This window comes from Capra hircus, chromosome 1 (genome assembly GCF_001704415.2).
Source record: "Capra hircus breed San Clemente chromosome 1, ASM170441v1, whole genome shotgun sequence".
Lineage (NCBI taxonomy): Eukaryota > Metazoa > Chordata > Mammalia > Artiodactyla > Bovidae > Capra > Capra hircus.
In genome coordinates, this window is record NC_030808.1 from 146,165,510 (window position 1) to 146,177,999 (window position 12,490).

General features: G+C 49.3%; 1 protein-coding gene across 3 annotated transcripts in view; it reads left to right on the forward strand.

The window, feature by feature from the left end:
- Positions 1-12,490, forward strand: part of DIP2A (disco interacting protein 2 homolog A) — a 109,749-nt gene that overhangs the window by 79,915 nt on the left and 17,344 nt on the right. For all 3 annotated transcript variants that reach the window (XM_018052503.1, XM_018052508.1, XM_018052511.1), the window contains 4 exons: positions 6,453-6,654; positions 7,426-7,535; positions 7,735-7,815; positions 10,474-10,597. In XM_018052503.1, the coding sequence (XP_017907992.1) occupies positions 6,453-6,654; positions 7,426-7,535; positions 7,735-7,815; positions 10,474-10,597 (517 nt within the window). The remainder of the gene's footprint in view (positions 1-6,452; positions 6,655-7,425; positions 7,536-7,734; positions 7,816-10,473; positions 10,598-12,490) is intronic.

Genomic DNA, 12,490 nt, shown 5'->3' on the forward strand with positions numbered 1-12,490 from the left:
CTTTGCAATCCCATGGACTGTAGTCTACCAGGCTTCTCTATCCGTGGGGTTTTCCAGGCAAGAGTACTGGAGTGGGTTGCCATTTCCTCCCCCAGGGGATCTTCCTAACCCAGGGATCGAACTCAGGTCTCCTGCATTGCAGGCAGACACTTTACCCTCTGAGCCACCAGGGAAGCACCATTGGGGTGCATATATTTTTTCAGGTTAGTATTTTTGTTTTCTTCCAATAAATACCCAAAAATGGAATCATTGGGTAGTTCCATTTTTAATTTTCTGAAGAACCTCCATACTGATTTCCACAGTGGCTGCACCAATTTACTTTCCCACAAATTGTGCACAAGGGTTCCCTTTTTCCACCCCTTCACCTAGTCCTGTTGTTTCTTGTCCTATTGATAATAGCCATTCTGATGGGTGTGAGATGGTGTGTTGTAGTGGTTTTGATTTGCCTTCTCCTCAAGATTAGTGATATGTAACATATTTTTATGTCCCTCTTGTTGTTAAGTTGCTAGGTCGAATCTGGCTCTTGGCGACCCCATGGACTGCAGCACGCCAGGCTCCCCTGTCCTTCACTATCTCCAGGAGTTTGCTCAAATTCATGTCCATTGAGTGCGTGATGCTTTCTAACCATCTCATCCTCTGCCAACCCCTTTTCCTTTTGCGGTCAGTCTTTCCCAGCATCAGGGTCTTTTCCAATGAGTTGACTCCCTGCATCAAGGGGACAAAGTATTGGAGCTGCAGCATCAGTCCTTCCAGTGAATATTCAGGAATTATTTTCTTTAGGATTGACATGTTTGATCTCCTTGGAGTCAAGGGGATTCTCAAGAGTCTTCTCTAGCACCACAGTTAGAAAGCATCAGTTCTTCAGCGCTCAGCCTTCTTTATGGCCAGCTCTCACATCTGTACCTGACTACTGGAAAAACCATAGCTTTGGCTAGACGGACCTTTGTTGGCAAAGTGATGTCCCTGCTTTTTAATATGCTATCCAGGTTTGTCATAGCTTCTCTTCCAAGGAGCAAGCGTCTTTTAATTTAATGAGAACGGCTGCAGTCACTGTTCTCAGTGATTTGGGAGCCTGAGAAAGTAGAATCTGTCACTGTGTCCATTTTCCCCCCGTCTATTTGACATGAAGTGATGGGACTAGATGCCATGATCTTAGTATTTTGAATATTGAGTTTTAGCCAGCTTTTTCACTCTTCTCTTTCACCCTCATTAAGACGTTCTTTAGTTCCTCTTCATTTTCTGCCATAAAGGTGGTATCATCTGCACGTCTTGAGTTTCTGGATATTTCTCCCAGCAGTCTTGATTCCAGCTTGTGATTCATCCAGCTTGGCATTTTGCATGATGTACTCTGCAAAGAAGTTAAATAAGCAGGGTGACAGTATACAGCCTTGATGTACTCCCTTCCCAATTTGGAACCAGTCCATTGTTCCATGTCCAGTTCTACTCTTGCTTCTTGATCTGTATACAGGTTTCTCAGGAGACAGGTAAGGTGGTCTGGTTTTCCCATCTCTTTAAGAGTTTTCCACAGTTAGTTGTGATCCACACAATCAAAAGCTTTAGCATAGGCAGTGAAGTAGAAGTAGGTGTCTTCCCGAAATTCCCTTGCTTTCTCCAGGATCCAACGAATGTTGGCACTTTGATCCTGGTTCCTCTGCCTTTTCTAAACCCAGGTTGCACATCTGAAAGTTCTCAGTTCATGTAGCACTGAAGCCTAGCTTGAAGGATTTTGAGCGTAACCTTATGAAATACAAAATAAGAAATGAGCATTTAGCATGAGCATGATTGTACAGTAGTTTGTACATCTTTGGTGTGGCCTTTCTTTCGGATTGGAATGAAAGCTGACTTTTTGCAGTCTTGTGGCCACAGCTGAGTTGTCCAAATTTGCTGACAATGAGTGTAGCACTTTAACAGCATCATCTTTTAGGAGTTGAAATAACTCAGCTGGAATTCCATCAGCACAATTAGCTTTCTTTGTAGTAATACTTCCTAAGGCCCACTGGACTTCCCACTCTAGGATGTCTGGCTCTAGGTGAGTGATCACACCATCGTGGTTATCTGGGTCATTAAGACTTTCTTTGCATAGTTTTATATATTCTTGCCACATCTTCCTAATCTTTCTGCTTCTGTTAGGTCTTTTCCATTTCTGTCCTTTATTTTGCCCATCCTTGCATGAAATGTTCTCTTGATCACTCCAATTTTCTTGAGATCTCTCATCTTCCCCATTCTGTTGTTCTCCTCTGTTTCTTTGCATTGTTCATTTTAGAAGGCCTTCTTACCTCTCTTTGCTATTCTCTGGAACTCTGCATTCAGTTGGTTATATCTTTCCCTTTCTCCCTTGCCTTTTACTTCATTCCTCAGCTATTTGTAAAGCCTTCTCAGACAACCATTTTGCCTTTTTGCATTTATTTTTCTTAGGGATGGTTTTGTTCACTGCCTCCTGTACAATGTCACAAACCTCCATCCATAGTTCTTCAGATACTCAGTCTTTCACATCTGATCCCTTGAATCTATTTGTCACCTCTACTGTATAATCATAAGGGATTGATTTAGGTCATACCTGAATGGTCTAGTGGTTTTCTCTACTTTCTTCAATTTAAGCCTAACTTTTGCAATAAGTTCATGATCTGAACCACGGTCAGCTTCAGGTCTCTTTTTGCTGACTATATAGAGCTTCTCCATCTTCAGCTACTAAGGATATAATCAGTCTGATTTCGGTAGAGTCATCTCTTGTGTTACTGTAAGAGGTGTTTGTTATGATCAGTGTGTTCTCTTGACAAAGCTCTGTTAGCCTTTGCCCTGCTTCATCTTGTACTCCAATGCTAAACTTGCCTGTTACTCCAGGTATCTCTTGACTTCCTACTTTTGCATTCCAATCCCCTGTGACGAAAAGGACATCTTTTTTGGTGTTAGTGTTAGAAGGTCTTGGTGTTAGTGTTAGAAGCATAGTGTTCTATGCCGAACATAGAAGTGTTCAGCTTCAGCTTCTTTGGCATTAGTGGTTGGGTCATAGACTAGGATTACTGTAATGTTGAATGGTTTGCCTTGGAAATGAACTGAGATCATTCTATCATTTCTGAGGCTGTACCCAAGAACTGCATTTCAGACTCTTTGGTTGACCATGAGGGCTACTCCATTTCTTCTAAGGGATTCTTGCCCAGTAGTAGATATAATGGTCATCTGAATTAAATTCACCCTTTCCCATCCATTTTAGATCACTGATGGCTAAAATGTCAGTGTTCACTCTTACCATCTCCTGCTGACTGTGTCTGATTTACCTTGATTCATGGACCTAACATCCCAGGTTCCTATGCAGTATTGTTCTTTGCAGCATCAGACTTTACTTTCACCACCAGACATGTCCGTAACTAAGCGGCATTTACACTTTGTCCCAGCCTCGTTATTCTTTCTAGAGCTATTTCTCTGCTCTTCTGCAGTAGCATAGTGGATACCTTCTGACCTGGGGACTCATCTTCCAGGGTCGTATCTTTTTGGCTTTTCACTCACGTAAGATTATTGGCGTGGTTTGCCATTCTCTCCTGTGGACCACATTTTCTCAGAACTCTTCACTCTGACCCATCTGTCTTGGGTGACCCTGCATGGCATGGCTCATAGCTTCATTGAGTTATGCAAGCTCCTTTGCCACAACAAGGCCATGATCCATGAGGAGATATGTACCTCTCGGCCATCTGTATGTCTTTTTCTGTTTTTTAAGATTTGTTTGTTTATTTTTCATTTTTTGGCTGTGCAGAGTCTGCTGTGCCCATAGGCTTTCTCTAGTTTCACTGAGCAGGGGCTGCTCTACTGTTGCAGAACAGAGGCTCTAGTGCACAGGCTTCAGTAGTTGGAGCTTGCAGGCTCTAGAGAGCGGGCTTAATAGTTGTGATGCATGGCCATACTTGCCTCATGACATGTGGACCGGGGGTCGAACCCATATGTCTTGCCTTGGTAGGCAGAGCCTTACCCACTAGAGCACCAGGGAGTCCCTTATGTCCTCTGTGGAAAAATGTCTGTTCAGGTCCTCTGCCCGTTTTTTAATTGTATTATTATTATTATTATTTTCCACTGTTGAGTTGTATGAGTTCCTTCTATATTTTGGATTTTAATCCTTATCAGATGTATTTTTACAGATCTCTTCTCCCGTTCGATAGGCTCCTCTTGTTTTCTTGGTGGTTTCCTTTCCCGTGCAGAAGCCTTTTAGTTTGACATAAATCCACCTGTTTATTTTTGCTCTTGTTGCCTTTGCTTTTGGTGTCAAATCCAAAACCATCACCAAGACTGACATCAAGGTTACTGTAGCCCATGTTTTATTCTAGTATTACCATTTCAGGTCTTATATTCAAGTCCTTAGTCTGCTTTGAGTTAGTTTTGTGTGGGGCATCCAGTTTTTCCAGTGCCATTTATTGAAGGCACTCTCTTCCTGCTGTCTGTCCTCGTCTCCTTTGTGGTAAAGCAGTAACTGTGTGAGTGTGAGATTACTCCTGGGCTCCCTTCTGCTCCGTTGGTCCATGTTTTTTGTGCCAAGTCCACACTGCTTTGATTACTGCAGCTTTACGACGTTTGAAGTCAGGGAGCATGATACCTCTTAGCTTTGTACTTCTCTCAAGACTGCTTTGGCAACCCAGGGTCTTGTGTTTCTCTGCAAGTGTTAGGAGTGTTTATTCTAGTTTTGTGAAGAATGTCTTGGGTATTTTTATAGCGATTGCATTAAATTTGCAGATGACTTTGGGGTAGTATGGACTTTTTAACAATACTAATTCTTCCAATTCATAAACTCAGATTATCTTTACATTTATTTGTGGTTTTTTCAGTTTATTTCATCAGTCCCTCACAGTTCTAAGTATACATGTGTCCCTCATCTCCTTGGTTAAATTTATTCCTGAGCATTTTAGTTCTTTCTTCTGTAATTAAAGTCACTATTCAGATTTCCCAAATTACCTAATGTTCAATATGTTTGTTAAACTTAGGGTCAAAATAAGGTAAAAACTGCACTTGGTTGGCCCAGGTTTTTAAGTCTTCTTTAGTCTGCAGACTCTTCCTTGTTTTATTTTTCTTGCAGTTTGTTCCTTGACAGGTTAGCCCAGTTCATCTCCCAGTCTGGGCTCTGACAGTTGTGCCTCGTGGTCCCGTCTCTGTACTCCTCTGTCCACTGTGTCACTGGGTAGATCTTGAGGCCTGGTCAGACTCAGGCTTGATTTGCTGGCCAGGGGCCTCGTGGGAGGTAGATAGTCTGTCCACTGGCTTGGTAGGGCTTCAAGGGAGGGGAGGCATTTCAATTCAGTCATTTCTTGCTCATTGGTAATGCAGCTGCCTTGAAAGTGTCTTCTACAAAGAGTGCTGTGTCCTTTGAAGTCACCAGGGGACCTGGAGGGAAGGTTGTGCAGGAAAGTGAAATCCAGGGTTGATTTCTGGATTCTGCACTGGTGTCATGGAATAGCTTTGATTTTTGTCTCCCTGTGAACTAGTGGTTGCAGTAACTATATATGTCAGTGGGAGCCTCTCTGGATTGGCTCCTGAGTCCTCTTGACATACCTCTGGGTTCTGAGGGGTCACATGGAGAACAGGAAGCTGGATGCCAGAGGGTGGGGGGGCATCTCATGTCCCAGACCCGGCACAACTGGGACCCATGGGGCCCTGCAACCTCCAAGAAGTGGACTTGGGACCATGTCTGGGCAATGGACAGAGTAGGAAACAGAGCAGATCCTCTGCCTGTAAGATCACCCACACCCCCACACCATGAGTTTATGCTGCTGGTTCCAGCTCAGGTTTAAGGCCTCGGAGTTTTCCTTGACTCTCCGACCTTTCTCCATAATGAAAGGTTGCAAAGATGATGACTCCAGCAGAAGTAATCATGTCCTGACACCACGCTGCACACACTCCAGTCTCCATGTAACCTCTCAAGTGTGAGGTTTCGAGCACAACTTAGGATGGTTTTTCAATTCTTTTTGCCAATAGGGTGTACCCCTCTAGGATGGAATCAGTCAGATTGCTGTGTTTAAGTCACTTTAGGTAGATTCTGTCTGAGGGGTGTGCTAGCCTGACCCACTTCAATCGAGTTCGTTTGTTCTATTTTACTGTCAGTTGTTAGGGGTTGGTTTTTAAGTTTTAAGTTTTTTGGACATAAAATATTTACATGGTTCCAACTCTGAAAGCAGAGTGTATTCAGAGGAGCCTGGCTTCTGTCCTCTGTCCACACTTCTCCCACAGGAACTCAGTGTCTGCTTTGGTGGCTCTTTCTAATGTGAGCAGTTACAGATTTGTACTGGAGTGTACACGTGCACACGTGTGTGTAAATGGTAGGAAATGCACACTTGTCTCACCGTGTTTCTCTTAATGTCCCAGAGGTCACAGTCTGCTTGACCTTGGGGCTTGGGTGTTCTGGCCCTCCTGCGGCTCCCAGCCTGGAGCTGGTCGCAAGTGCTCACGCGCAGGCCCCTGTGTCGTGCTCCCTCCAGGCCATCGACAGCATCCACCAGGTGGGCGTGTACTGCCTGGCCCTGGTTCCTGCCAACACCCTGCCCAAGGCTCCTCTTGGTGGGATTCACGTTTCTGAGGCCAAGCAGCGCTTCCTGGAGGGGATGCTGCACCCGTGCAACGTGCTGATGTGCCCTCATGCATGTGTTACCAACCTCCCCAAGCCTCGGCAGAAGCAGCCAGGTTAGTACACATCACAGCACGCCCGCTGCATCTGTAGACAGCGGCAGCCATGCCTGTGTTTAAGGGCACACCCTGTTGAACCCTCTGTCTCTGGGGTTGGAGCTGAGAGCCAGAGTGAGCAGCACAGCAGGCCAGTCCCTGCCTCCTGCCCCCTGGAAGAAGCACATCCCCACCCCCCAGTGTGGGGGCCCCACCTGGCACTGGATGCAGCCTGGCATCCGGGCTGTGGAAGCTGCACGGTGGCCCCAGGGGCACGAATGATGCCCCAGAGCAGACCGGGAGCTTGGAATCTGAAGAGCCGTGGGGCGGCCACCGCAGCCAGCCATGGGGCCAAGGGCGCTGTGCGTGCTGCTGCTCAGCACTGTGATCTGCCGCAGCGGCCAGTACCTGGGAAGCCCAGTGAATGGTTAGCTTCCCTTCCCTGGTGGAACTGTGATGTGTGTTCCATTCCTTTGGTGATGTAAGTCTCAAGTAAATGCTAATAACTTTTGTTGATTATTAAGTATATAAAATACCATTAAGTGAAGCACAGTTAATCAGTAAAACAATGAAATGTACTACGAGTTTAGCTGTGGCTAAGGTCGGGATATTTGCCTCGTGCCGAATGTGTTTATCGGGTTCACTTCTGAGAGCGAGGTTCTCTCTGCCACTCAGCACGGCCCTCCTCCCTGGTTCCTGAGCCTGTACTGTAGTAAAGAGTGAGTTGCCTGCCCATTCAGAAGGTTACCTGTCAGAGTCATCACTCCTCACTCAGGTCCCCTCGTGTTCCAGAGGTTGGGCCTGCCTCCATGATCGTTGGGAACCTGGTCGCCGGGAAGAGAATCGCTCAGGCCTCAGGGAGGGAACTGTCGCACCTGGAGGACAGCGAGCAGGCAAGGAAGGTAAGGGAGTGGAGTGGGGGCTGAAGAGGAGCCCAGGAAGCTGCCAGGCCTGACCCTCCCCAACCCAGGGGTCGGGGGGTGGTGAAGAGGCGCCTGGGAAGCCACCAGGCCTGACCCTCCCCAATCCAGGGGTCGGGTGGAGGGGTGAAGAGGTGACCAGGAAGCCACCAGGCCTGACCCCTCTCTACCCCTCCTGCAGTTCCTGTTCCTGCCCGATGTGCTGCAGTGGCGGGCCCACACCACCCCCGAACACCCGCTGTTCCTGCTGCTCAACGCCAAGGTGAGGCGGGCACTGCTGCGCTCGGCCGTGCTGCCCATGGTGCGAGGGCCCATGTCACACTCCAGCCATGTGTTCAGGTCTCACCGGAGGACAGCACTCCTTGACCTCCAGGCTCCCAGCTGGTGTCACGTTTGTTAGTCGCTCAGTCACGTCCAACTCTCTGTGACCCCATGGACTGTAGACAGCTAGGCTCCTCTGTCCATGGCATTGTCCCAGCAAGAATCCTAGAGTGGGTTGCCATTTCCTTGTCCAGGGGATCTTCCTGACTCAGGGATTGAACCCAGGTCTCCTGCGTTGCAGGCAGACTCTTTCCCGCCTGAGCCACCAGGGACGTCCAGGTGGTGTCATTCTCTCCATGAAAACCTCAGCTTCCACACAGGCCACAGTCACATTTCTGTGGATTTGTATTTAACAGGGAAATTCTCATTACCTTGTATTTCGATTATGAAGAGTATGCTTGTAAATGGGGCTTCCCTGGTGGCTCAGATGGTAAAGAATCTGCCTGCAATGCAGGAGACCCGGTTTCTATCACTAGGTCCGGAAAATCTGGAGAAGGGAAAGGCTACCCCCTTCAGTATTCTTGCCTGGAGAATACCATGAACAGAGGATCCTGGAGGGCTTCAGCCCATGGGGTTGCAAAGAGTTGGACACAACTGAGTGGCTTCATGCATGTAAATTCTCCTAAGTAAACTAGAAACAAATGTTTATTTTGTAAAAAGTACTTAGACCTTCTTCCTTTGTAGCTGTGACACAACAAATACGGCTTACAGCCCTAATCCTAGTAACTTTCAGTGGGTGTTACATGGTACCAGGAGCTTCTCAGGTATAAAGGAGAAACTGTTAGTTATGGGCCAATAGACAAACTATGAAAACAGAGTAACCATGACCACTCTGCGTGACTCACTGTTAGATGCGTCCTGGCCTGGGAGGACGCGTGTGCCCTGACGTCTTAGCAGCACCAGCCTGGTTCTCAGTGGCTTGCTCTTGGCTACTGTTTCTTCATTCAAAAAATATTGATCAATACCTGCTACATATACAATGTTAAATAAGATTTTTTAAAAAGGCCCCTGTTCCCCAGTTGCTGAAGCAAGTCTGCCTGCTAGAAAACCAGTGCTCAGGAGAGGTGCTGTCTTCCTGCAGACCTGGACAGTGTACTGGAGACGTTTGTTTATGACTGATTGAATTCCAAAGCCAATAAGTAGCATTGACCAAGATAAAGTCAGCTTGTGGGAGAACCTTAAGATGGGTGCAGCTGGAGCTCTAAGGCAGGCGAGGCTGGGCACTGGGTTTACCCTCGGTGTGTGCTGGGGGCCTGGACGTGAGCATGAGGGTGTGATGAATTCTAGGTGATTCCTGTGGGTTGTGAGAGGGTGAGGATGGGAGCGGGGAGCCAGGGCCTTGGCCCAGGCACAAGTTAGCCATTCAGAGATGACGGGCTGTGGATGAGTGTGAGGTGTGGTTGGAGGCAAGCTTGTGGGACATGAGGGTGGCCTAGGTGCAGGCCAGGTGTCTGTGCAGATGGGGTGTTTCCCAGGGAGGCGGGAGCACCGGTGGGAGTGTGCAGAGACGCCACCAGGCCTAGGGTCAGCCAGCAGTGCTCATCTTTATAGCTAAGAGCTTGGGAGGGCCCTTCAGATCCTTTCCAAAACCTTGTAGATTTTTGCGTTTCTTCTGGTTTGTCAGCCTCCTCAGGTTTGAATTGTCCTTAGGACCTGAGCATGTGCTGGCCTTTGACCTAGGAGGAAGCCTGTGCCTCTGCAGGTGGTATCCCTGGCATGAGGTGGCCCCTGGCCTTGGGGACTGGCAGAGCTCTGGGCCTTCGGGCTCCAGCATGTGCCCACCTCTGAACCTCAGCTTGCGTGTAAGGAGTGCGTCTGACCCACCATGCGAAGCCCTCAGGCATGCGTGGTGGGGCCCCAGCTGAGGAGTGGTGAGAGTTTAGATGCTCCGCCGGGCCGTCCTGGAGGGTGGTGATGGTTAGTTAGGCTCAGTGGCTCTGTGATTCTCGTAAGGACCGAGAGCGTGAGCTCAGACAGGTCGGCAGGGGGAGGGAGGGCTAGATTGGCGCTGGTCCCAGCCCAGCTGTCCTCTGCAGAGACCGGGTGTGGGGCAGCCCTACTAGGCGCTCGCCCTCCCAGGCTCCCTGAAAGACCAGCCTGTGTGACCCAGGGCCTGGAGCTGGGGGGTGGGGCGACTGAGCTGGTGTCAGGGTCCACTTCAGGGATGTTTGTTTACTGCTTACTATTTACTTATGTGTGTTGATGTCCAGGAAGAGGGTTGCTTCTAGGAGGAAGAGAATAGGACTGGAGGCGTATGTGGAGTGGTGATGATTTGTTTTATAAAAGAGACATTGAAGCAATGTGGCAGAATACTAGGTAATGAAAAACTGGGTGGCTGCTCGTCACATTATTCTTTACGATATTTTTATATATAAAACATTTTATCATAACGGCTAAAAGGGCTTTTTCACTCACCAAGTCGACCTGTGGTGGACCAGCAGTCCCTGAGGAGGCACAGAAGCCAAGGAGACAGCAGGCAGGGCTGGGGTGGCACCTGTCCTGGCTCCTGGCCACAGGGTCTCAGACGGAGGCTGCGCGTGGAGTGTCGAGTTCCCCACCCCCACGCCCCAGCTCAGCGTGCCCACGATTGCTTTCCTAGGGCACAGTCACCAGCACCGCAACCTGCGTCCAGCTCCACAAAAAGGCCGAGCGAGTGGCCGCTGCTCTGATGGAGAAGGCGAGGCTGAGCTCCGGGGCCCATGTGGCCCTGGTCTACCCTCCAGGTAAGACCCGTGGGCCCCGCCCCACTGCACCCAAACCCTCACCCACCCTCTGTCCACGTCTGTACCCTGTGAGTGCCCGCGGCGAGCTGTGAGTCCACCCCTGCCCGTCTCAGTGCAGCCTGCCTTCCTCTTGCTCTTCTCACCAAGCTGTTCTTTCCCTCCCCACCCCCACCCCGTTTTATCACCAGTAACAAAGCGACCAGGTCAAGTGATGGATCTTTGCCTTTCCTGACCCAACCACCTGCTCCACTCTCCTGAAGTAGCCTCTGTCCTGACCTCCATGGTCATCGTTCCTCCCATTTCTTTAGTTTGACCACCCCAGTGAGCAGCTCCTGTAACCTGCAGGCTGCCCTCTTTCCATCTCTCCCTGGGTCCTGAGCATCCCTGCTGTCTGGAGTGGCTTGTGTATGTTGGGTGGCTGCTCCTGGGCTTCCACGAGGAACCCCACATCAGGCTTACTCCCCTCGCAAGACCTGAATGTCCTCGGGTGCTTCCTCCTTTTGTAGAATTAGCACATTAGCTCCTATCGATGACCTTGTCCCACCTTCATTAACTCCTTAGGGGTCACTAAACGGTGGTGTTTTAACTCTGACCAGCCATAAAACTAAACAGACACTTCTCCTGATTAGGATCTGGTCACCCAGTGGTGGAATTTGCTGTGAAAGGCAGGATGCTGTGTCTTTGCTGCTGTCGGTGAAATGAGCTCTGTGCCCTGTCGCACTCCCATGGGAGCTGCTCCTGGGCCCTTGGGTGTGACCTCCCATCCTGACCTTCCTGTGTCTGCTGGAACTAGGTGCCTGGCCAGTCCTCCATGGAGCCTGGTGTTGGCAGTACCAGTCTGGGCACTGGGAGCTCATCCTTCCTGGGCTGGCCACTGTCCCCTTAACCCCTTCTGTGATCGGAGTTCCAATTTGAAAATGAGAGTCATAGCTTCTCTTAGAGGCAGTGCCTCCTGAGTTCATGCTGTCCCACTCGTTCAGACTCAGGATTACAGGTTTTCAATGAACCTTGTCTCCATGATGTCTCCGTCTCCTTTTGTACTGAGGGTCAGGCTGGGAGTCTGTAGAACTCACATGTGCCCGGACCACTCACGTGCTTCATCCTGTGCCACACGCAGGACCCCCAAATGATGGCCGTCATACATGACTGCCCCCCCACCCCATGTGAGTTTTCTCACAGGCTTCCTTCACCCACCTTCCCTGTAGCTGTGCACGGGGTGGTGGTTGCAGGGGGGCGCGGGTGGAGCAGAAACTGCGAAGCTGGCCTCTCCTCCCCCTCAGTCCACCAGGCCTGTGTTCAGAGCCCTCCAGCCATGCACACGTCCGTCTTTCTGTTCCAGTGGTACTGTTGCCTTGTCCCTGACTAGTTTCTCAGGAAGGTTCATGGGGACAGTGTCCCCTGAGCTCTGGCTTGTTGGTGAGTCTGTACACTTTGTGGCGATAGTCGTCCCTGCTGGGGCCTCAAATGTGTCCATTTTCTCCCGGCCTCAAGCATCAGGTTGGACTGTGATCTAGTTTTCTTCCTCTGTGACTCACTTGCGCTTTTGCTCTCAGTGGTAGAAGGACATTTTCCCTTCTTAAAGTCCTCCGTGTGGTTGTGACATTGTTACAGGTCAGCGTTCCCACAAGGAAGGCAGCTGTGCTCTCCACCCTCCCTCCAGGCAGGGCCACACAATATGTAAAGTGCCTGTGAATACCAAGCTGCAAGCTTGCCTTCTATTCTCAGGGGAGTTTTCTAGAATCACAGTCTTCTCTCTGCCTTTGCTTGGATTTTCTTGGCGTTCATTCCCCTTGCTGCTCCCATCACCCCTGTGTTAGCTCTTCTCTGTCATTTTCCACGATCTCTGTGTCCCTTGTCTTGTTTGCTCTTGGGCTCCTAGTTCCATCTCCATTT